General features: G+C 44.6%; 1 protein-coding gene across 1 annotated transcript in view; it reads left to right on the top strand.

Annotated features, from left to right (window-relative positions):
• Positions 1-609: 609 nt before the first annotated feature.
• Positions 610-23,012, top strand: part of LOC122924719 (3-hydroxy-3-methylglutaryl-coenzyme A reductase-like) — a 38,285-nt gene continuing 15,882 nt past the window's right edge. Inside the window, 6 exon segments of the mRNA XM_044276081.1 lie at positions 610-761; positions 20,760-20,943; positions 21,868-21,979; positions 22,059-22,146; positions 22,246-22,330; positions 22,434-22,539. Of these exon segments, the coding sequence (XP_044132016.1) occupies positions 20,779-20,943; positions 21,868-21,979; positions 22,059-22,146; positions 22,246-22,330; positions 22,434-22,539 (556 nt within the window). The 5' untranslated portion in view covers positions 610-761; positions 20,760-20,778.

Below are 23,012 nucleotides of genomic sequence, written 5' to 3' on the forward strand. Positions count from 1 at the left end.
TGCAGCTGTGGCCGTGCAGGGATCAGGAGCGATGTAAGTATAACCTATATGGCAGGGGGGGGGGGGGGGGGGTCATTAAAGGGATTGGATAGCCCCTTTAATTATTACTACTTATGCTGCATTTTCTTCCACTAGGTAGTGGGGGCCCTCTTATTCTGCTGGGGCCCTATGAATTACAGAGATCCCCTCACAAGCAGGCATGTTCAGGACGGTCTGGTACATGGACGCACATTGGTTCCTTTCCCATCACAGTGCTATAGTGCAGATGGGTGTGATGGCCTCTCTGCCCTGTCTATTTACACTTTCCATAAACGACCGTGACTTTGTACACGGGATTTCTGATGTAACCGTCTGCAGCAGGCGGTCGGTGCGTGATCGGGGTGCTGCTGCCCCCACACAGTTCATGGCTGTTTGCAGAGCCCGGCAGCACCGACCCCATCACTCACGGCTCTCCCTTGCCATTGGTCCGCCGTCAGTGAGGAGAGATCGCGCGTTCCCCTCCTCGTCCTACATAGATGCTCGTTACCACAGCAACAGCCATGACGCGTTCACCTGGCCGCTACTCCTATTGGCTGCAGGATCAGGCCACAGGCAGGCTCGCCCCCCTGTTGCCGGCTCTGTCACTTGGCTGCGGTCAGGTGACGCGCTCGTTCACTCGCTTTGCGGCGGGGAACTGGAGAGCTGCTCCCCATATCAAGTGCCGCTTCCTTCCAGTCACCGCCGCCGCCCGGCCAGTCAGGACCGTTTCCACCTGCCTGAAGGTGAGTGTGTGCGCTTGGCGGCAGTGACTTTGGGTTCGGTCATTTGAAACAGGCATTGTGTTAGACAGCCCCGAGCGTAACTGGTAGTTGGGTCCTCATCGGGGAGGCTGTAGGCTTCTTCCTGTCAGGAAGCGATGAGGTCACGGTCTGATCGTTGCAAGGTCTGAGGGTACCATGGACGTGGACGGGAGGTGACCCCCAGGGATCGCTCGTGATCAGTAACAGCTCTGGACCGGGAGGGGGCGCTAGACGGCGAGCACCGGACTCTCCGCTCTGTAAGTCACCGTAATAACCGGTTGTGACTGGTGTGTGTCGTCTGATCAGTACAACGTGCGGCCCTGTAACCTGCGGGTGTGACTGTATTCATGTCACCGGCCCCAGTCACATACTCTCCGGGGGATCCTGGATCCTTCAGTATATGGCTCCTAAAGCGTTCACCGTATAAACAAATGTCATAAAAGGGGGCGTGTCCAGCCTGACACGTGATGTGATGGCGCACGACGTCGTCCGTTGTCTGCAGGTAGGTGAGGTAGCCCGTTGTGTGGCCGCACCACGTCCAGGTGATGGGCAGCGGGTGTGGCGTCGCCCTGTAGTCCCTATGTGCCGGCAGAGGACACCAGTCTGTACGGCTCTGTTCACACTGTGCTGTGTCGGTTTTACCAGTACACTTTGTATTTGCCCTTTGTGTTGGGCTACAAATCTCAGCAGCTGGGTAGTCTGAGCCTAGACCTGCTACTGGCCCCGAGGCCATCCGTGTTTGGTCCGTGCGTCATCCGTGTTCCCCAAACGCTGCTAAGGATGAAAAGGGGTTCATAGATTGTAAGTAGTGCCGAGCAAACTTATGTTTCCAAGTTTGGCATACAAAGTTCCGGTTATCTAAAAATTCCGTTATGGATGCCGCCATAACTTATGGTCCGTGGTAGCTGAATCCATAACGGAATTCTTAGCTAACCCGAACTTGGAAACACGCGTTCGCTCAACACTAATTGTAAGCTCTTGCGAGCAGGACCCTCGCTCCCAGCGTCTGTTATATATTAGCCAGTTACGTTGCGATGTATTTTGTTTTGTACGTGAACGCCCTGAGTGTAAAGCGCTGCGGAATATGGTGGAGCTATATAAATAAATATCTCCTTCCAACGATCCATGAAAACCCCTGCCTGGTCATAGACGGCGTCCGTGTTCTGTTGGTGGTTTTCACGGACCCATAGACAATAAGAGGGATCCGCATTTTCTTTTCCTGTTTTTTTGTTGTAGATTTTGACATGGTGCCGTATGAGCAATACCTCTAACATCTGAATGAAACCAATAGTAAAATAAAAACCCAGCAACTCTTCCAGTGGTGAAATAATGGCCACGGTCCTTTATTAAGGGTTAATCTCCAAACTAGGCCTGCACAATATATTGCCAAAGCAATCGCAATTAATCATCATATCGCAATCGCCAATTGGCCGACCCAAAAATGCTGCAATTATATTACCATATTTTTCGCTTTATAAGACAAAACTCCCCCCCCCCCCAAAAAAAGTGGGGGAAAAATGGCAGTGCGCCTTATAAAGCGATGGTTGACTTTTTACGTGGTTGACACGGATATATCGCCGACCGCTATGCTGCACAGCGCGGCCGGCGATACATCAGTTACAGTGCGGGGAGGGAGGAGGGGCTGGAGGCAAGTCGTTATTTTAATGAACAAATGTTCTTCTATTATTAAGAAAATGGCAAGTTTTGTATTTTGTACTTTTGCAGTAATGCAAATATGTTATTTAATTTAGTAAAAGATGTTTTATTTTGAAAAACACTGTGCATTTCAGTTCTTGAGTTAAGCATAACTACATTTCTGCATTATCAGTAATTTGTGTGCGCTTTTGCCTTGAAAATCCAAGCAAATACACCTCTAGCACAATTCCCTTAAAATATTGCATCGCATACCGTTATCGCAATTTTTAGGGCTCTAATCGCAATCGCACAAAATTCCCATATCGTGCAGCCCTACTCCAAACCAATAAATATTCAATTAAAATTTCACTCAATAAATAACCATTAAAATATTACTGTCCCCCCAGAAAAGCTGGGTGACTAATCCATCTCTAACTCAGGATTGCGACTAAACAATATTAAGGGCGGGCAGGTGGGACCTCCGGACCCCTGCTTAACCCCTTAGGGACACAGCCTTTTTACACCTTAGGACCAGGCCATTTTTTGAAAATCTGACCAGTGTCACTTTAAGTGCTGATAACTTTAAAACGCTTTGACTTATCCAGGCCATTCTGAGATTGTTTTTTCGTCACATATTGTACTTCATGACACTGGTAAAATAAAGTTAAAAAAATAATTTTTTTTTGCATAAAAAAAAGTCAAATTTACCAAAAATTGGGAAAAATTTGCAAATTTCAAAGTTTCAGTTTCTCTACTTCTGTAATACATAGTAATACCCCCAAAAATTGTGATGACTTAACATTCCCCATATGTCTACTTCATGTTTGAATTATTTTGGGAATGATATTTTATTTTTTGGGGATGTTACAAGGCTTAGAAGTTTAGAAGCAAATCTTGAAATTTTTCAGAAATTTACAAAAACCCAATTTTTAGGGACGAGTTCAGGTCTGAAGTCACTTTGCGAGGCTTACATAATAGAAACCACCCAAAAATGACCCCATTCTATAAACTACACCCCTCAAGGTATTCAAAACTGATTTTACAAACTTTGTTAACCCTTTAGGTGTTGCACAAGAGTTATTGGCAAATGGGGATGAAATTTGAGAATTTCCTTTTATTGCCTAATTTTCCATTTTAACCCATTTTTTCCACTAACAAAGCAAGGGTTAACAGTCAAACAAGACTGTATCTTTATTGCCCTGACTCTGCCGTTTACAGAAACACCCCATATGTGGCCGTAAACTACTGTACGGCCACACAGCGGGGCGTAGAGTGAAAGGTGCGCCGTATGGTTTTTGGAAGCCAGATTTTGCTGGACTGGTTTTTTGACACCATGTCCCATTTGAAGCCCCCTGATGCACCCCTAGAGTAGAAACTCCATAAAAGTGACCCCATCTAAGAAACTACACCCCTCAAGGTATTCAAAACTGATTTTACAAACGTTGTTAACCCTTTAGGTGTTGCACAAGAGTTATTGGCAAATGGGGATGAAATTTGAGAATTTCATTTTTTTGCCTAATTTTCCATTTTAACCCATTTTTTCCACTAACAAAGCAAGGGTTAACAGCCAAACAAGACTGTATCTTTATTGCCCTGACTCTGCCGTTTACAGAAACACGCCATATGTGGCCGTAAACTACTGTACGGCCACACAGCGGGGCGTAGAGTGAAAGGTGCGCCGTTTGGTTTTTGGAAGGCATGTTTTGCTGGACAGTTTTTTTGACACCATGTCCCATTTGAAGCCCCCTGATGCACCCCTAGAGTAGAAACTCCATAAAAGTGACCCCATCTAAGAAACTACACCCCTCAAGGTATTCAAAACTGATTTTACAAACTTTGTTAACCCTTTAGGTGTTGCACAAGATTTAATAGAAAATAGAGATACAATTTCAAAATTTCACTTTTTTGGCAGATTTTCCATTTTAATATTTTTTTTCCAGTTACAAAGCAAGGGTTAACAGCCAAACAAAACTCATTATTTCTGGCCCTGATTCTGTAGTTTACAGAAACACCTCATATGTGGTTGTAAACTGCTGTACGGGCACACGGCAGGGCGCAGAAGGAAAGGAATGCCATACGGTTTTTGGAAGGCAGATTTTGCTGGACTGGTTTTTTTGACACCATGTCCCATTTGAAGCCCCCCTGATGCACCCCTAGAGTAGAAACTCCATAAAAGTGACCCCATCTAAGAAACTACACCCCTCAAGGTATTCAAAACTGATTTTACAAACTTTGTTAACCCTTTAGGTGTTGCACAAGATTTAATAGAAAATAGAGATACAATTTCAAAATTTCACTTTTTTGGCAGATTTTCCATTTTAATATTTTTTTTCCAGTTACAAAGCAAGGGTTAACAGCCAAACAAAACTCATTATTTCTGGCCCTGATTCTGTAGTTTACAGAAACACCTCATATGTGGTTGTAAACTGCTGTACGGGCACACGGCAGGGCGCAGAAGGAAAGGAATGCCATACGGTTTTTGGAAGGCAGATTTTGCTGGACTGGTTTTTTTGACACCATGTCCCATTTGAAGCCCCCCTGATGCACCCCTAGAGTAGAAACTCCATAAAAGTGACCCCATCTAAGAAACTACACCCCTCAAGGTATTCAAAACTGATTTTACAAACTTTGTTAACCCTTTAGGTGTTGCACAAGATTTAATAGAAAATAGAGATACAATTTCAAAATTTCACTTTTTTGGCAGATTTTCCATTTTAATATTTTTTTTCCAGTTACAAAGCAAGGGTTAACAGCCAAACAAAACTCATTATTTCTGGCCCTGATTCTGTAGTTTACAGAAACACCTCATATGTGGTTGTAAACTGCTGTACGGGCACACGGCAGGGCGCAGAAGGAAAGGAATGCCATACGGTTTTTGGAAGGCAGATTTTGCTGGACTGGTTTTTTTGACACCATGTCCCATTTGAAGCCCCCCTGATGGACCCCTAGAGTAGAAACTCCAAAAAAGTGACCCCATTTTAGAAACTACGGGATAGGGTGGCAGTTTTGTTGGTACAAGTTTAGGGTACATATGATTTTTGGTTGCTCTATATTACACTTTTTGTGCGGCAAGGTAACAAGAAATTGCTTTTTTGGCACCGTTTTTTTTTTTTTGTTATTTACACCATTCATCTGACAGGTTAGATCATGTGGTAATTTTATAGAGCAGGTTGTCACGGACGCGGTGATACCCAATATGTATACAATTTTTTTTTATTTATGTACGTTTTACACAATAATTTCATTTTTAAAACAAAAAAAATGTTTTAGTGTCTCCATAGTCTAAGAGCCATAGTTTTTTTAAATTTTTGGGCGATTATCTTAAGTAGGGTCTCATTTTTTGTGGGATGAGATGACGGTTTGATTGGCACTATTTTGGGGTGCACATGACTTTTTGATTGCTTGCTATTACACGTTTTGTGACGGAAGATGACAAAAATGGCTTTTTTTACACCGTTTTTATTTTTATTTTTTTACGGTGGTCATCTGAGGGGTTAGGTCATGTGATATTTTTATAGAGCCGGTGAATACGGACGCGGCGATACCTAATATGTATACTTTTTTTTATTTATGTAAGTTTTACACAATGATTTCATTTTTGAAACAAAAGAAATCATGTTTTAGTGTTTCCATAGTGTAAGAGCCATAACTTTTTCAGTTTTTGGGCGATTATCTTGGGTAGGGTATGATTTTTGCGGGATGAGATAACGGTTTGATTGTTACAATTTTGGCATAGATGCGACTTTTTTGATCACTTTTATTACCTTTTTTGGGAAGTAAGGTGGGCAAAATTCCAATTTCATCATAGTTTTTAATTTTTTATTTTTATGGCGTTCACCGTTCGGGTAAAGTAACATTACCGTTTTATAGATCAGGTCGTTACGGACGCGGCGATACCAAACATGTGTAGGGAATTTTATTTCTTTCATTTTTAATCAGTGATAAATGTGTTTTTTGATTTTTACTTTATTTTTCACTTTTTTCACTTTTTTTTTGACCCAGACCCACTTGGTTCTTGAAGATCCAGTGGGTCTGATGTCTACATAATACAGTACAGTACAATATATAGTACTATACTGTATTTTACACTTTGTCTGAACAGATCTATGCCTTTCAGCATAGATCTGTTCAGCACCATGGACAGCAGGACGCCTGAGCAGGCGTCCTGTTGTCATGGGAACCTTCCCCGTCTGCTCAGTAGTGGCCAGAGCTGCGCAGACGGGGAAGGGTAAGGACGGGGCTCTGGGGGGGCTGTCTGGGGGCTCTCTCCCTCTCCATTCGGGGGACTGCAAAGGCACAGCAGCCTCCCGATGGGAGAGGGAGGGAGCTCCCTCTTACTGTTAACCTTTTCCATACAGCGGTCCGTACGGACCGCTGTATGGAAAGGGTTAAACGGCTGACATCGCATCACCGATGTCAGCCGTTTATACCAGGGTGCCAGCAATGTGCTGGCACCCTGGTATACCCACTAGACGCCAACGATTACGCAATGGGAGGCGGGCGGGGGATCGCGATCCCGCCTACCGCACCGCCCGCCTCCCGCACCGCCCGCACCGCCCGCAACCCTCCCCCTGCACCTCCCACCGTGCCCAAATAACTCAGGGGTGCAGGGGGAGGAATACTGGACAACGTTTTGAAACCTAAAGTTTCTGATCCCCGCGGTCAGGGACCGCGGGGATCATAAACTGCAGATATCGCAGCAAACCGCAGGTCTGAATTGACCTGCGGTTTGCCGCGATCGCCGACATGGGGGGGTCACGGGACCCCCCCGCGCATTTAGCCTAGGTGCCTGCTCAATGATTTGAGCAGGCACCGGGTTCCGATCACTGCCAGCCGCACGGCAGTGATCGAAAATGCACAGGGTGTACATGTACGCCCTGTGTCCTTAAGTACCAGGGCACAAGGGCGTACCTGTACGCCCTGTGTCCTTAAGGGGTTAAATAGGTGTACAAATGAACTCCGGACATGAACACACCAAATAGCAGTATAAAATCAAAAGGCAATTGTGACTCTAAGATGGCGATAAAATGATAATAGTCACGGTCCCGCCTTTCTATTAAGCTGCGGAGCTCTCGCTTACTCTATAATATTTGGACTGCAGCCCTGTGTTGTTTTCTTAAAATTTTCTTATTCGATGTATTTTCAGCAGGATGGTGGAATATTCTATGGGGCATATGTGAGTGTCCAGTGTCTCAATTCACACTGATGGGTGCGTTAAATGGAACGTGAGTCCACTTAAGTGTCCAGTCGCTTCGCAGCCTTTGTAGTGTAACGGGTAGTTTTCTTTTTTATAGCGCTTATGCGCTTCTTACCCGATGTTGATAGTGTCTACACGGTGACATCTGTTGGCATATGGTTCAGGTATCAGCCGCTCCACGGATGGTCTCCGGTTACTAATGACGCTGCGCACTTGCGCAGTACCGCTTTCCGGACGCTGACGGTTCCACGTGTGATCTCTAGTTGTTAGCAGTACCGGGCACCTGCGCAATACAAGGTTCCGGAGGCTCACAGCCCTCAAGTTGTTTCACTATGGTAATCTAGCTTCACACTTGTGAATTTTCCACATTTCAATTCCCGGTCATAGAAATGTTACACCAATTGTAGCAGGGGTGCAGTCACTTTTCTAGCCAGACGCGTTAATTCAGCGCATGAGATGGAGGCCGATGCCCATAGGATTATATTGGGCATGCGCCGGATCTTGTGCAGTCGGGGACATTAGTAGCCGCCCAGCGAAGTGAATATTGATGAGCTGGGCCGCGCTTCAAAACAGCAGTTGGGGGCGGCTGGCTGGGCGCAAGTGGAGATGAAACGCCGCCCCTTGGGCACGTTGAAGACGCTTCAAGCAGGTTATAAAACTTCAGTTTTCTGTATTTATAAGGTGGACAGGGGGGACACTTAGATGATTTTAATACACTTTATAAGACCTGTACTGTGAGATAGATAGATAAATTATATATATAAATCTCTATCCATATCCTTAAATATGCTTATTGGGCCTGTCAGTGTCCCTTTTAAATAGACCAGAATCCCGCCTCCTGGCATTACTTGACCAATCAGCGCTGGGCAGAATTCAGGTACCCAGCGACGGGTAAGCAACCAGGAACCAATCAGCTTAGTTCTTCCAATTCACCTCAGGTACTTGTGTGGTGTTGTGGCCCACATCTCACCTCTTGAGCCCCCTGCTCCGCATCCATATTACAGACAATTGGAGGAGGACAGAACATTGCATCTATTGATGGTCACCACAGAGGGACAGCTTCTGCGGAGGTGTTCTGTGCTACACTATGGTATCACTGACCCTGGCTACTTGCATTGGCCCCATCTACTTGTGTTTTGACAGTTTGGAGTCGGACCCACCTACAATATTGGGGCCACTTTTAGTTACCAGCTCGCCGCTGCAAAAAAAAAGAGAACTCGTATTTGTCCTTTATACTTTCTCTCCTTTTTATGATCCACTCCTGATTTTGGCTTCTAAAACTGCATCAGAAAACCCGACTGTAACCTTAGGCTACGTTCACATCTCCGTTTAGGAGACCCAGCCCAAAGGCCAGCTCTCACCCGGCATGCATGCAGCGTTTCTTTTTTGTTTTTTTGTCTGAAACCCGGCATTTATGCTAGAAATCGGCTAGATCCCTGCCAGACCTCATTGCAGTCAGTGGGGATCTGGCGGATCCAGCAGGCTGCTGTGTGCTGGAACAGCCTGCCGGATCACCTGACGGAGAAGTGAACAAGGACTTACTCATTTAACCCCTCCACCCCCATAAATGTTGTTGCCCGGTGTGAACCCCCTTATTATACTTCATCTCTGTGGCCTGAATTTACCGACCATAGTTCCTCCTCATAACTCCAGGCTGACCACGAGTTGTGGCATCCTGCTAATGAATCTGCAGCTACAGGACTGCGCTGTCCGATGATATTTCTGAAGTCTCCTTGGCCCCTGGTTGACAGGAATAGGGCTGAAACCATTCATCGATTTTAATCAATGTAATCGAGGCAAAAAATCTAGTTTGAATGACATGACCACAGAGCGTGAGTAAAATGAAGTTTCTCACCGCTCTGTGGCCTCCCGTTGGCATCGCGCTGCAGGACCTTGCGATCACACATCGTCAGCTCGCTGGCTGGCGCTGTGTGACGTCAGGTCCCCAGTGCATGCTGGGATGAAGACGCGTCTCCTGCAGACTCCATGTGTCGGCGCACTCTTGCTCTGAAAGGTAAGTATAAAGCTAGCAGGGGAGGGGGGGGTTTGGCACCTGTGGCATGTATAAAGTTATTGGTGGGGGGAGAGGGGTTAATGGGGGCACCTGTGATTTGGCACATGGAGTGGGGGACATGGTGGATGGCATGGAGGCACTGGGAAAGGGGAAATCGTGGTAATCTGGATGAAGGGGCTGATGGCAGTGCCATCATTGGGGCACTAGGGGACATGGCATGGAGGGGCTCCTGGTCTGATGGCACTGGGGGAGTGGGGGAACATGGTGGATGGCATAGGAGGCACTGGGAAAGAGGGATATTTTTATAAAGCAATTCGTTATTTTAAGAAGGTTTTTCTTATTAGATTACTCAATTATTTTTTACGATTAATTAATAGAATACTCGATTACTTAAATAATGATTTACTGCAGCCCTGGTCAGGAGCATGTAATGATCTGTCAGAAGCTTCCTGACGTGTCCTGTGACAGACGGCTCCAGACCAGCTCCTCCGGCCTGTAATCTAGGAATCTGGGGAAGTCCAATTCTCCTTTATATTTCTAATCCCTCGGAGCTGCTGAGTGGAGAGAACATGACAGCATTTGGATAGAGCTGGACTTTCCATCACTGGGAATCCCCGGCCTCTGGTCCCTTATGCACAGATTATTCAGAATTTAACCCCATCCATTCCTAGAGGGCTTCAGTTAAAGTATTTGACTCAGTGTGGGCAATTGTAAACCGATTTGGGGTGCCAGAAGAATTAGTTAGGTGGGTAAAGCTGATGTTTGACTATCTATGGGCCAGGGTAAGGGGGAGGAGGGAGTTTTTTTGTCTTTTTCTATTTTATCTTCTGTTATAAGAGGCACATGAAAGGGATGGGTTCTGCCCCCTTTATTGTTTTGTGTAGTTGTTGATGCTTTCAGGTACGGGTGGGCACAGACCCTTAGGGGCCCTTGTGCAAGAACCATATACGGGCCCCTGGGTCATCATAGATCACCCTCTTAAATCTCTCTAACAATCCACTAGTTCAGGGATCAGCAACCTTCGGCACTCCAGCTGTTGTAAAACCACAACTCCCAGCATGCTCCATTCTCTTTTATGGGATTTCTGAGAAAAGCTGAGCAATTATGCATGCTGGTAGTTGTAGTTTCACAACAGCTGGAGTGCCAGAGGTTGCGGATCCCTGCACTAGTTACTATGAGCTATGAAACTCATTAGTTCAGTCCCTTATGTGCAATCTGTTGAACGGTAGGAAGATGATTTTACGGTGGTGTTATATCAGCAGCAAGTGAACACCTCCTCTCCGCTAAAGTAAGGAGGAGGGGAACCTCTTTGCCCTTAATGGGTTCTCCGGCCCAACCCCCTTAGGTGGCCTTTTAAACTAACCTGTTCAAGAGAAAGCTTCTATACTTACCCTCCGCCACGCTGTTGATTTCTCGTTCCGGAGTCCGGTCACGTGGCCTCACTCCAGATGAACTCCTTTCTTCTGGCGGTGTCCCATTCTCTGCCTCCCTGGCCGTTGCAGGCCCTGCAGTACAATGTATCATAAATGATAGGTTTAGATACCTACTGCACAAGACGGTATCTAACGATAGGATTAGATACACAGCTAAGCAGTTGATATCTAACATGAGCAACTTTGATACAGGCTCATGTTTTGCACATGATAGAGGCACTGCGGACAGTATTGGACATCACAGACTTAAAACCTTCAGCAGACAGTAGCAAACAAGATGGGATTAGATACACAGATCAGCAGGCAGTATCACACATGATAGAATTAGATACAGATGTGTCTTGGTGTGCTGGGTGGTTCAGGCTGTTCAGTGCAGTTGGTGAGGAAATCACCTGTGGGGGGCACTGATGTTATCCAGCAATGCATATAAGGATAATAGCAGTATTCATGTTAGGGTTTGCTTACATAAGATGAAGCGGGGTATGGCTGCTGCTAGGGCTGCAACGATTAATTGATGTAATCGATTATAATCGATAACTGGATTCGTTGTCGACGAATCTAGTTATCGAATAATCGCCAATTCGTTGCTATGCGGGCGGGCGGTGCATCTTTATTTTACCTTTTTACAATGACGCTCCTGTAACAGCCAGGCAGAGCGGACGGCGGCGTAACGTCACTTACTCATGTGACACGCCTGCTCCGCCTCCTTCATTCATGAAGTGGGCGGAGCAGGTGCGTCACGTGAGTGAGTGACGTTACGCCGCCGTCCGCTCTGCCTGGCTGTTACAGGAGCGTCATTGTAAAAAGGTAAAATAAAGATGCAGTGATTAGTCCGACTTATAAGCATCGGGGCCGGGGCTGTTATGGGGAGGGGGGAGGATCTGTCTATGGCACTGCTATGGGGAGGGTGGTCTGTGTATAGCACTGCTATGGGGAGGGGGGGGGTCTGTGTATAGCACTGCTATGGGGAGGGGGGGGTCTGTGTATAGCACTGCTATGGGGAGGGGGGGGGGGGGGGGGGTCTGTGCACTGTAATGAGGAAAGGGATCTGTGCACTGTTATGCCCATAACAGTGCACATATCCCACTCTCAATAACAGCGCCGCCCACAGATCCCCCTCTCCATAACTGCGCCACCCACAGATCCCCCTCTCCATAACTGCGCCACCCACAGATCCCCCTCTCCATAACTGCGCCACCCACAGATCCCCCTCTCCATAACTGCGCCGTCCACAGATCCCCCATAACTGCGCCGTCCACAGATCCCCCATAACTGCGCCGTCCACAGATCCCCCATAACTGCGCCGTCCACAGATCCCCCATAACTGCGCCGTCCACAGATCCCCCATAACTGCGCCGTCCACAGATCCCCCATAACTGCGCCGTCCACAGATCCCCCATAACTGCGCCGTCCACAGATCCCCCATAACTGCGCCGTCCACAGATCCCCCATAATAGTGACGTCCACAGATCCCCCATAACTGCGCCGTCCACAGATCCCCCATAATAGTGTCGTCCACAATTTGTTTTAATATGGCCTTTGAACATAATTTTTCAAGTAAGATCATATAAACCTCTCTGTTTTGTAATTTTGTCGTTTTTCCCGATTAATCGTAGAAATTAATCGGCAACTAATCGATTATTCAAATAATCGTTAGCTGCAGCCCTAGCTGCTGCATACTGGACTGTATGGCAGGCGGGGCCAGCCTGTGGCTCCTCACTCTGCACCGCAGGCTAGGTTTGTTTTTCCTGTGGTAAACAGGAAGTGCTGAATGTAAACATTCCTGCTCAGCCGCTCTGATGCTCAGAAAGGGAGAGGCAAAGTGTCAACATGAAAAACAGGTGTTGGGGGCATAAATATGCATTTTTAGGGGCGTTAGGAGCACATAACACTATCCTGAGGTTAGGTCATCAATACAAACTGCCTGCACAACTCCTTTAAAGGGAACCTGTCACCTGGATTTTGGATATAGAGCTGAGGACATGGGCTGCTAGATCTCTGCTAGCACATCCACAATACCCAGTTCCCATAGCTCTGTGTGCTTTTACGATTTTATAGATAAGTAAATTAACCTTAGATGAGTCCAGTGTTCTGACTGAGTCCAGCCACGCCCACTGTTCAGGAGCCCAGTACCGCCCGGCATCCTCCGAATCTCCTCCTTGCTCCCCGACGTCACAAAGCTTGAGCGCCATAATCTCGCGATGCATGAGGTAGCGCATGCTTAGTTTGTTCCCTGAGGCTGATGCCAGCAAAGGGAAGGAACACTATGCCGACACTTCGCAAACGCTAGCTCATGCATCGCGAGATTACGGCGCTCTAGCTTTGTGAGGTCGGGGAGCAAAGAGGAGATTCGGAGAATGCAGGGTGGTACTGGGCTCCGGAAACGTTAGTAACAGCTCGTTGAGCTTCTTACTTGCCTCGTTTACGTATCTATATAAAAAAAAAAAAAAAAAAAAAAATATATATATATATAATGAAGAAAATCCGCAGCACTCCTTGAAATATAGAAAAAAATGTGTAGTTTTATTCACACATGTCAAATAAGACAACGTTTCGGTTCTCTCACAGAACCTTTTTCAAGTCAAGTGAACATAAAGTGCATAAGTGCTAGTATAAATACATCATCACATTGTAATCAATTAGTCATCAACCAATACAAAATCAGTGCACTCCCATATTTAGGGCATGTTACAATTCATTCCTTCTCTCTCTGTGCCTAGATAGAGACTAATCACAGTGCTTCTCCATTCATGATTCACATTTAATACATACAAGTGCCAAAATTAAAGTGCAAAGTGCAATATAAACCCTATATCCTAAGTTACCTTGCTGTGGTTACATACGAAGGAACAGGAGGAGATGGCGTCTGAACTTGTGTGGAGGCACGCCACCGCTCGCGTCTCTCCCTCCTCAGTGCGCATGTGTCAATTCCATCCCCACTGACAACGCAGTACATAACCTCTCTGCGTCATCCGAAGGCGGAGATCTAACGTCATGACGTCAGATCCACTCCGTCAGCCACCACTACGCACGCATGCGTGCCAGTGAGCCGCGGCAGTGATCCACGCCAAGTCATAGATCTCTTCCGCCATTTTACTGTAGGGCAATCGTTTGGGCATTGTCTTGCGCCTTTAACTCCTTCTGTTCCTTCTTTCCACTTACCAACCAGCAGAGGTAAAGGCTTGAACCATGCTTTCAAAAAGAGCATATAATATTCTATCATGAATCCGTCATGTAACATCCATTGGGTCCACCCCATACAGTATGCTGAATACACATAGGAGTTAGATCAGTGAAAGGGCATTATCCAACCATCCCTCCTGTCACCCTAAATTCGACATTTAACCCTTTGGGTTTCAGAGTATCTAACCGAAAAATCCATCTAAGCTCAGTTTTCTTTAAAATGGTTAAACGGTCCCCTCCTCTGTCCAGTGGTTTTACATGATCCAAAACCATAAATCTCAACTCACTCTCTTTATGATTTTTTTCAACAAAATGTTTCGACACGGGCAGATCACGTCTTTTATTCCTGATAGATTGTCTGTGGTTATTCAACCTAGTTTTTACATCACATGTGGTTTCGCCCACGTATAACACCTTGCATGGACACCATAAAACATATATCACCCATGATGAATCACATGTGAGATAATGCCTTATCTTAAAGATTTCTCCCGTGTCTGGATGCGCGAACGCTGATCCTTTTTGCATCAGTTTGCAATTCACGCATCCCAGACACGGGAAAGATCCCAAGCGCTTCGTCTTCAAAAAAGTCTGTCTCAACTGACCCTTTTCGGGTAATCTGGAGCGCACCACTTTATCCCTAATGTTGCCCGCTCTTTTATATGCCATCATAGGCTGTTGTTTAAAGGCCTCTATATTGGGATGTCCACTGCTAAGCAGCCCCCAGTGGCGTCTCACTATTTTTTCAATATTGGGACTCAATTCATTATAAGTTGATACAAACGGTAATCTGTCATTAGCCTGTCTTGGTTTCAACATCAACAATTCCCTTCTAGGGATATCCCTTGCTCTATCAGCATGTTTCTTCACTAACCCACTAGGGTACCCCCTAGTTATGAAGGATTGTTGCATCTTAGACAATGCTGAGGTCATATTTTCGTCCTTATCAACTATTCTCCATACTCTCAACATTTGACTATATGGCAAAGAATTCACCATTCTCCTAGGGTGTCCACTCGTAAAGTGTAACAATGTATTCTTATTCTTTTATGGAGAGATATATATATATATATATATATATATATATATATATATATATATATATATATATATATATATATATACACACACACAGATCTATAGGGAATGGATATTGCGGATGTGCTAGCAGCGATCTAGCAGCCCATGTCCTTGGCTCTATACCAAAAATCCAGGTGACGGGTTCCCTTTAAGAGGTATTTGCATCTTTAAAATAGACCCATCTGAGGCCAGCGCAGGAATATCAAGATTGGCATATGGGCATGCCAGTCTTTGTAAATGTCCCTCATTAATTATTGGTGAGGGTTAATAAGATACAGTGCATATCTAATGTAGTAATGATAAAAATACAGCAGTTGCATACATAAAGTCATATACTATGCAGATTTATTCGCCCAGGTTCACAGGCAACGTCAGCTCCTCATTGTTAGCATTTTTATGCAGAGTGTTACAGCACTGCTATATACACCCATAGGACAAAATGTAATTCCAAATAAGTGTGCAAACAGGATAAAAATACTTGTTCCTTATTCAAATGTCTAATGTATTTAATATTTATATAGAGCGTCCATATCATATTTTGTTGTAATCGTCATTATCATACACTTATCCAATATCTGATCGGTGCTAGTCCAACGCCCCACAACCCTGACTGAGTTGAAAAAATTAGTGCTGGGGGTTCACTTTGTATTACCGGTTGTGTCCGGAAAACATGTAACCCCAAACTGCGCTCATCTAGAGAGGTTCACGGAAATCCCCGCTGCGCATGCTTGATCCAGTGTATGGCGGCGTGATAAACTGCGCCTGCTCAGTAACAAAACTGAGGGTCCGGGCGCCATGTTTATTATGGACTTCGGATCAGACATTTATGATACATGACACTGGTCCAGATCACTCTTATATACCAGCAATATGGTGCTCGATTCAATAAAGGTTAACGAGGCATTATAGTTAGGTTAACGTTCCCCATTATAGTTTAGGGCTCATGTACACTAACGTATTTTCTTTCCATGTCCATTCAGTTTTTCTTTTTTGCGGACCGTATGCAGAACGATTCATTTTCTTGCTGACTCATTGAAATGAAAGTTACTCCATGTACATTCTATTTCCGTACAGTATGTCCGTTCCGCAAAATAATAGAACATGTCCTATTATTGACCGCATTACTGACAAGGATAGGACTGTTCTATTAGGGGCCAGATGTTCTGTTCCACAAAATACATGCGGTCATGTGCATGAGGCCTTAATGGGTCTGGGCCGCAGCGTTTAAAGGGGTTGTGTCACTTCACGTAGAGAAAGTTAATACAAGACACTTACTAATGTATTGTGATTCTCCATATTGCCTTCTTTGCTGGCTGAATTCATTTTGCTACTGCATTATACACTGCTCGTTAAAACCATCCTGCAATCCATCAGCGGTGGTCGTGCTTGCACATCGGCTCTGGTGGCCGGGACCACGGGAATGCACACAACCTGCTGCTTTTTCTGAGCTCATTCAAAACTGTTTACAAAGCTGAGTACATACTGGATTTCAAGAGCTTCATCTCAAATAACCAAAGTAAAAGTAGCATAAAAATAACAGGACATCAATGGCAGTGGAGCTGATACAGAGCTTCAGAGCATAAGTTGGTGGGTCTCTAACCCCAAACCTTCACTGTGACCTGTGACCTCCACCGTCCTTCTTTATGTCCTTATACTAGGTGACAAAAAAACAAGAACAGCAAGTCAAGTAGGCGATGTCTCCTTCCTGGTTCTTGGTTTCTGAGCGCCGTCTGCCAGGGCTCTAACCTGGGCAATTGAGGAAGTTCCTGCTCATCCAACATAGTCATCCAGGATTGGATTTGCAGTGGTGGTATCTCCATCGTTGCCCTTAATTTGTCATAAGTCAGACGGTGTGTGTATCATGAGTCTGCCGTTCAGCCACACCGCTAGCCCAAACAGGAATAACCATGAGTATGGTATGTTCTTTGACCACAGCACTTCTAGTAATGGGCGTAGGATCCTTCGCTTGGCAAGGGTGGCTGGGGCTAGATCCTGATAAAAATGGATGGTAGTGTCATCATATATGGTGTTTTTCTCTAGCAGCCATGAGAATCTGTAAGTGTCCACATATGATAGCAATCCACATATTATATCTCGTGGGGGTTCCCCCTGTTTCGGTTTGGGGCATAATGCGCGATGGATGCGTTCCACCACTATTCCCGCTGCCCTCTCTGGGCCTAGGAGAGCACTGAAAATCTCCTGTGCCACTTTCCTTAAAGCTTCTGGCACAAAGTGCTCTGGATGTCCTTAAAGGGAACCTGTCACTGGGATTTTAGGTATAGGACTGAGGACATGGGTTGCTAGATGGCCACTAACGCATCCGCAATACCCAGTCCCCATAGCTCTGTGTGCTTTTATTGTGTAAAAAAAATAAAAAAAAACATTTGATACATATGTAAATTAACCTGAGATGAGTCCTGTCCCTGAGATGAGTCACGTACAGGACTCATCTCAGGTTAATTTGCATATGTATCAAATCTGGTGATTTTACACAATAACAGCACACAGAACTATGGGGACTGGGTATTGCGGATGTGCTAGCGGCCATCTAGCAACCCATGCCCTTAGCTCTATACACAAAATCCAGGTGATAGGTTCCCTTTAAAGTCTAATATTTTTCCTTCAGCTCCGATTCTCTTGATCTTCAATGAGCAGCAGAGCTTAGTTAATATATTCAGCGTGTTGGGAAGATTGTGTCGCTACCACTTCTGAGAAGGCTACCATACTGGATTGTGCCGTTTCCAATCCCTCAACCCTGTAACCTACTATACGTTTTAGGTCCGCTTTTATATCAGCTAATTTCTCCATCACATAGCCTGAAGGATTGTATTTCTCAGAAAGGCTTTAGTTATAGGGGATGAGGCAGACTCGCCGCAGTCGCTTTCCACCACGCTGTCTCTGTCAGAGTCTGCAGCCAACTCTTGCGTCTGTCGGCGCCATCTTGGGCACTTCCCCGATTGTTTCGCTCCTTGCTTTTTCCAGCACTTCTGCAGGTCCATCTGGCTCGGGTTCGGCTTGGCGGTGGCCGGGAGTTCTCCAGGACGATCCTTGGTACTTTTCACCATGGTAAGTAGCTCTTATCGCGCTTGAAAAGGCAGCCCTAGGGTGCACTGCGACAGAGCTGCAGGCTCACACGTCCATCGCATCCAGCAGCCAAGCTCCACCCCTCAACCTGGTGCTTTTTCCTATAGTGTGTAAGCACGGCCACTGCTGATGGAGTGCAGGGTGGTCTGTAACCAAGGAAACGAGCCGTGTATAATGTGATGGAAAAATGAATCCAGCCAGCAAAGGAAGCAATATGGACAATCACAATACATTAGTAAGTCATAAATGCTATTTGCTGAAGCAAGACAACCCCTTTAAACCTCCGGCAATGCCAGAATACAGAGAGATCCGGAGGGCTGTTCCTCTGCCGGATCCTGAGCTCCGTGTAAATCTAGACTAAGTTGACTTTGCATGTGAAGATGCACGTGGTAGCTGTGAACTTACCCTGAGATATGACCTCTGTATTCATACTATTATATTATACTGATTTATTCTTATTTTTTATTTGATTGAATACAGAGAAAAATGAACCGATCAACTCTGCGCTTCACATAAAATGTATTTAGGTGAATTTATGACGCGTCCACTTATCATGAAGAGCAGTTATGTATTATGTACGACAGTTTATTGGTACATCTTTTTGTCATTATAATTCGTGACATGGGTGTGACTGTAAGCTGTAACATTGATTTACTTTGCATGTAAATGTCTCTAATGAGGAGCTGAAACGTAATCTGTGAATAAATTTGCACAGTATTTAGCCTTATACGTGGAGCTGCTTATTTCACTTGTCCTCTACCTTGGAGTTCAGGCTTTGGGAAGCACGCACCCTCATCTTGGTGACTACTCACAGTTCTGCTCCTTTATTACCGATTGGGGATATGCGTCTAAGGTATTGATATGATATCATGTATCCTATGCTCTAAGATCTCGTTTAGGGTGATTTGTCACTAGTGAAGAGAGTTATTAGAAATGTATTATCTCTTTCATGGAATATGATTGCCTTTACATTGGGTGTCTACCACTTTTTTTTAACTGCAATTTAGATGGAACAAAAAAGGTCAAGATTAAATACAAAAATGTGTTTGCTGGAAAAACGTCATCAATGAAAGAGAAATACGTTGCGCATTCAGGACGACCCTGACTCTGATGGGACATAATTGTCCTCCACCAATCTTATACATTACCTTTTTAGACATAGTCACAAGCACTGATGTGCCATTTATGGATTGTCTATGTTACATAGTACGGTTAAGAAAAAGACTTGTCCATCAAATTCAACCAAGGGATAGGTGGGGACTCGAATCCCAGAAGGATGTGATCAGATTTCTACACATTTTCATAAACATTAGTCATTTACTTTTAAGAATTCATCTAAACCCTTTTTAAAACTGTCCACTGTTCCTGCTGTGACCACGTCCTGGGGAAGTCTATTCCACAGCTTCACTGTTCTTACAGCAAAGAAGCTTTGACACTTCTGGAGACTGAACTTTTTCTTCAGTCAGAGGCAGTGCCCCCTTGTCTTTTGAGGGCATTTTACATGGAACAGTTTTTCACCATATTTTTTGTATGGCCCATACATTTGTAGAGGTTAATCATGTCCCCCCTTAGAAATCTCTTCTCAAGACTAAATAATTTAAATTATTTTAATCTTTCTTCATAACTTAGACCCTCCATGCCCCTTATCAGTTTAGTTGCTCTCCTCTTTCCAGATGTCATAGGAGAAAGTGATGAGCTTTGTGATGTTGCCCTCGTAGATCAGATTAACAAGAATTTCTAAGTATGACCCCAGTGTTCATTGGGAATCTGTATGTTCTTGAACTTGGTGCAGGTTGGGTCCAAAGACAAAATGATAATGATTAGTATGTAGAAAGGTTCCAGTAATGTATAACTGTACGTATCTCTGTTATATGTGGACGAGGTGAAAAGTACAGACTTCAAGGCCCTGAGTAGTCACTCGTCAAGGTGGATTGTGGATTCAGATGAATGTAGATGATATCTGATGCAGGCAGGAGGTCCTGAAGGACAAGCTAATTTTACGTCCATGAGAGAAAGTGAAAGTCATTGGGATCTTGAACTGAAAGCCCTGCTGTAAACTGAGCAAGTTTCCAGTAAAGCCTGACCGCTTCCTATTCACAAACTGCAAGAATACTTCACTGTGGACGTCGGCCTTTATCATTATAAAAGGGGTATTCCCAACTCCGGAATTTAAAGTGGCTGGGTCCAGCAGTGGGGTGTAGAAGTAGCACTGTACATTTGATAACGACGTGCATCTTCTGAGATTAGATGCTGTGGTTGTAAGCAGTCTCTCTCTGATTTTTCCTGTTCATACAGGGCATGTGAGGTTATTGAACTCTAAGGAAGTAATTCTCTCTTTTTTTTTTTTTCCCTAGGTCACCAGTAGCCGTGAAGATGTTGTCCAGATTGTTTCGCATGCATGGCCAGTTTGTGGCTTCCCATCCCTGGGAGGTCATCGTGGGTACGGTGACCATCACCATCTGCATGATGTCAATGAACATGTTCACAGGGAATGATAAGATCTGCGGCTGGAACTATGAGTGCCCCAAGTTTGATGAAGTAAGTTCTGGCACTTTGCCATATAAAGTCTTACTTTACAGTACTGTAGGTCTCTAGAAATCCTAGCAGAAGCCACCAAAAAATTGGCTAGATCCCCATTCATGTGTGTGGAAGTTATTATAGAGTAATTTGGCATCCCTGCATTATTCTCTGTACTTAGTTTTATATGGGTATGACATGGACATTGGTATTTTCTGCTATTATAGTGTGAATCCAGCCTCCAGATAATGCTTTATATGCATTTCTGTAAAATACACTCATGGGCATGGAACGCTTTTGTGTGAGATGTCAGACAGGATGATATCAGGTGAAATAATCCTTTGTGAGGAAGAGATAGGCTTTGGGGGCATTTATATTATTGCATTTTACTCATTTGGGGCTAAAAATCATTTTCTCAGTTGGTCTTTGTTAAACATTCAACAGTTGTCCTTCTACAGCTTTCAGTTTCAGCTCAGGCTCCCTGCTCCACACTTACTCCATCAGAAGGCTGCTTTGTCACCTGGATCTGTAGCCTTTATCTCTGAACTCCTGACAGTACATAAACACTTGTTTAAGCTAAATTCTTATCGAACCGATACAAGTTTAGCACTAGTTATTGTTTATGAGCTGCAAGGGCTACAGATCAGACCCTCAGAGCAGTTCTCTGATGGAGTCAAAGTGAAGCAGGGAGCCTCTACTGAATCAGAAAAATGTAGAAAGGAAACTGAACATTTCTAATATTGTTAAAAATGTATTTATTTTTAGCCCAAAATTACTAGATTGCTATAATAATAATGTTCCCAAAAGTGTCCACAACCTTTGGTGCTAGTACTTTAATATGAAGGTGCATATTATGTATTATTTCTTCTACGGTGTGTATTTATTTAGCATGACTTGCCTGTGGCCTCCTCACATGTTTTTTTTGTTGTTTTTTCCACTTTCCAGGATGTACTAAGCAGCGACATCATCATCTTAACCATCACGCGGTGCATTGCCATCCTCTACATCTACTTCCAGTTTCAGAACCTCAGGCAGCTTGGATCTAAATATATTTTAGGTGAGTATATGTGTCCTTTGAGCTCCATAATCCAGTGTGATTGATTTGCTTCTGTCATTGACATTTAATCACGTTTCAGGTATTGCTGGCCTCTTCACCATCTTTTCAAGCTTTGTCTTCAGCACAGTGGTCATTCATTTCCTGGATAAAGAACTGACGGGCTTGAAGTAAGTATAGCACCTAGGTCACTGTTGGTCCATTTTTATCTTTTTGCCATCTATATGTATATGTAACTTCTTTTTTTTTTTCTTTTTTCTCTTCTGCAGTGAGGCTCTTCCTTTTTTCCTGCTGCTTATTGATCTATCAAAGGCCAGTGCATTAGCTAAATTTGCCCTTAGCTCCAACTCACAGGTGAGCACCTAAATCATGCCAGTAAGCAAACGTTTGGGTTCACTATATGTAAATCACACTTTTAAATTTACCTGATAAAAATAAAAAAAATATCATTTTCCAGGACGAAGTTCGAGACAACATTGCTCGTGGCATGGCCATCCTGGGGCCTACATTCACCCTGGATGCGCTTGTTGAATGTCTAGTGATTGGAGTGGGAACAATGTCAGGTTAGTAGCAGAATAATCCACACAACATCTTCCTTTAGCATCGTCCTGCCTGAGAAGCGTCACCTGGTGGGGAGAGTGGGGGGATTGATTCTCCAACATATACCTTCGACAGTTGCCACTGCATAGGCATACAGTGGCATTGGTCACCAGTGGGCTTCCATGTTGACAGGTGCATGCCATGCAGTGTATGATTTAATTTTTTTGCTGGCAGCCTCTGTATTTGCTATTCTTACAACATTACAAAAAAATAAAGTATACCCGACTAACGGAAGCCAAACAGACGCTCTTTTAGCTTTGTCGGGTAAGATGGAGGGCCGGTAGATACATTTGACGCACTTACTGTGACAGCAGCCTTAGAGTTTTCTTACATCCAGTTATAAGTTAGTCTTGGCTTAAAGAGGACCTTTCACCGATCCTGACATTGTGAACTAAGTATACAGACATGGAGAGCAGCGCCCGGGGATCTCACTGCA

This window comes from Bufo gargarizans, chromosome 1 (assembly GCF_014858855.1).
Source record: "Bufo gargarizans isolate SCDJY-AF-19 chromosome 1, ASM1485885v1, whole genome shotgun sequence".
NCBI classification, from domain to species: domain Eukaryota; kingdom Metazoa; phylum Chordata; class Amphibia; order Anura; family Bufonidae; genus Bufo; species Bufo gargarizans.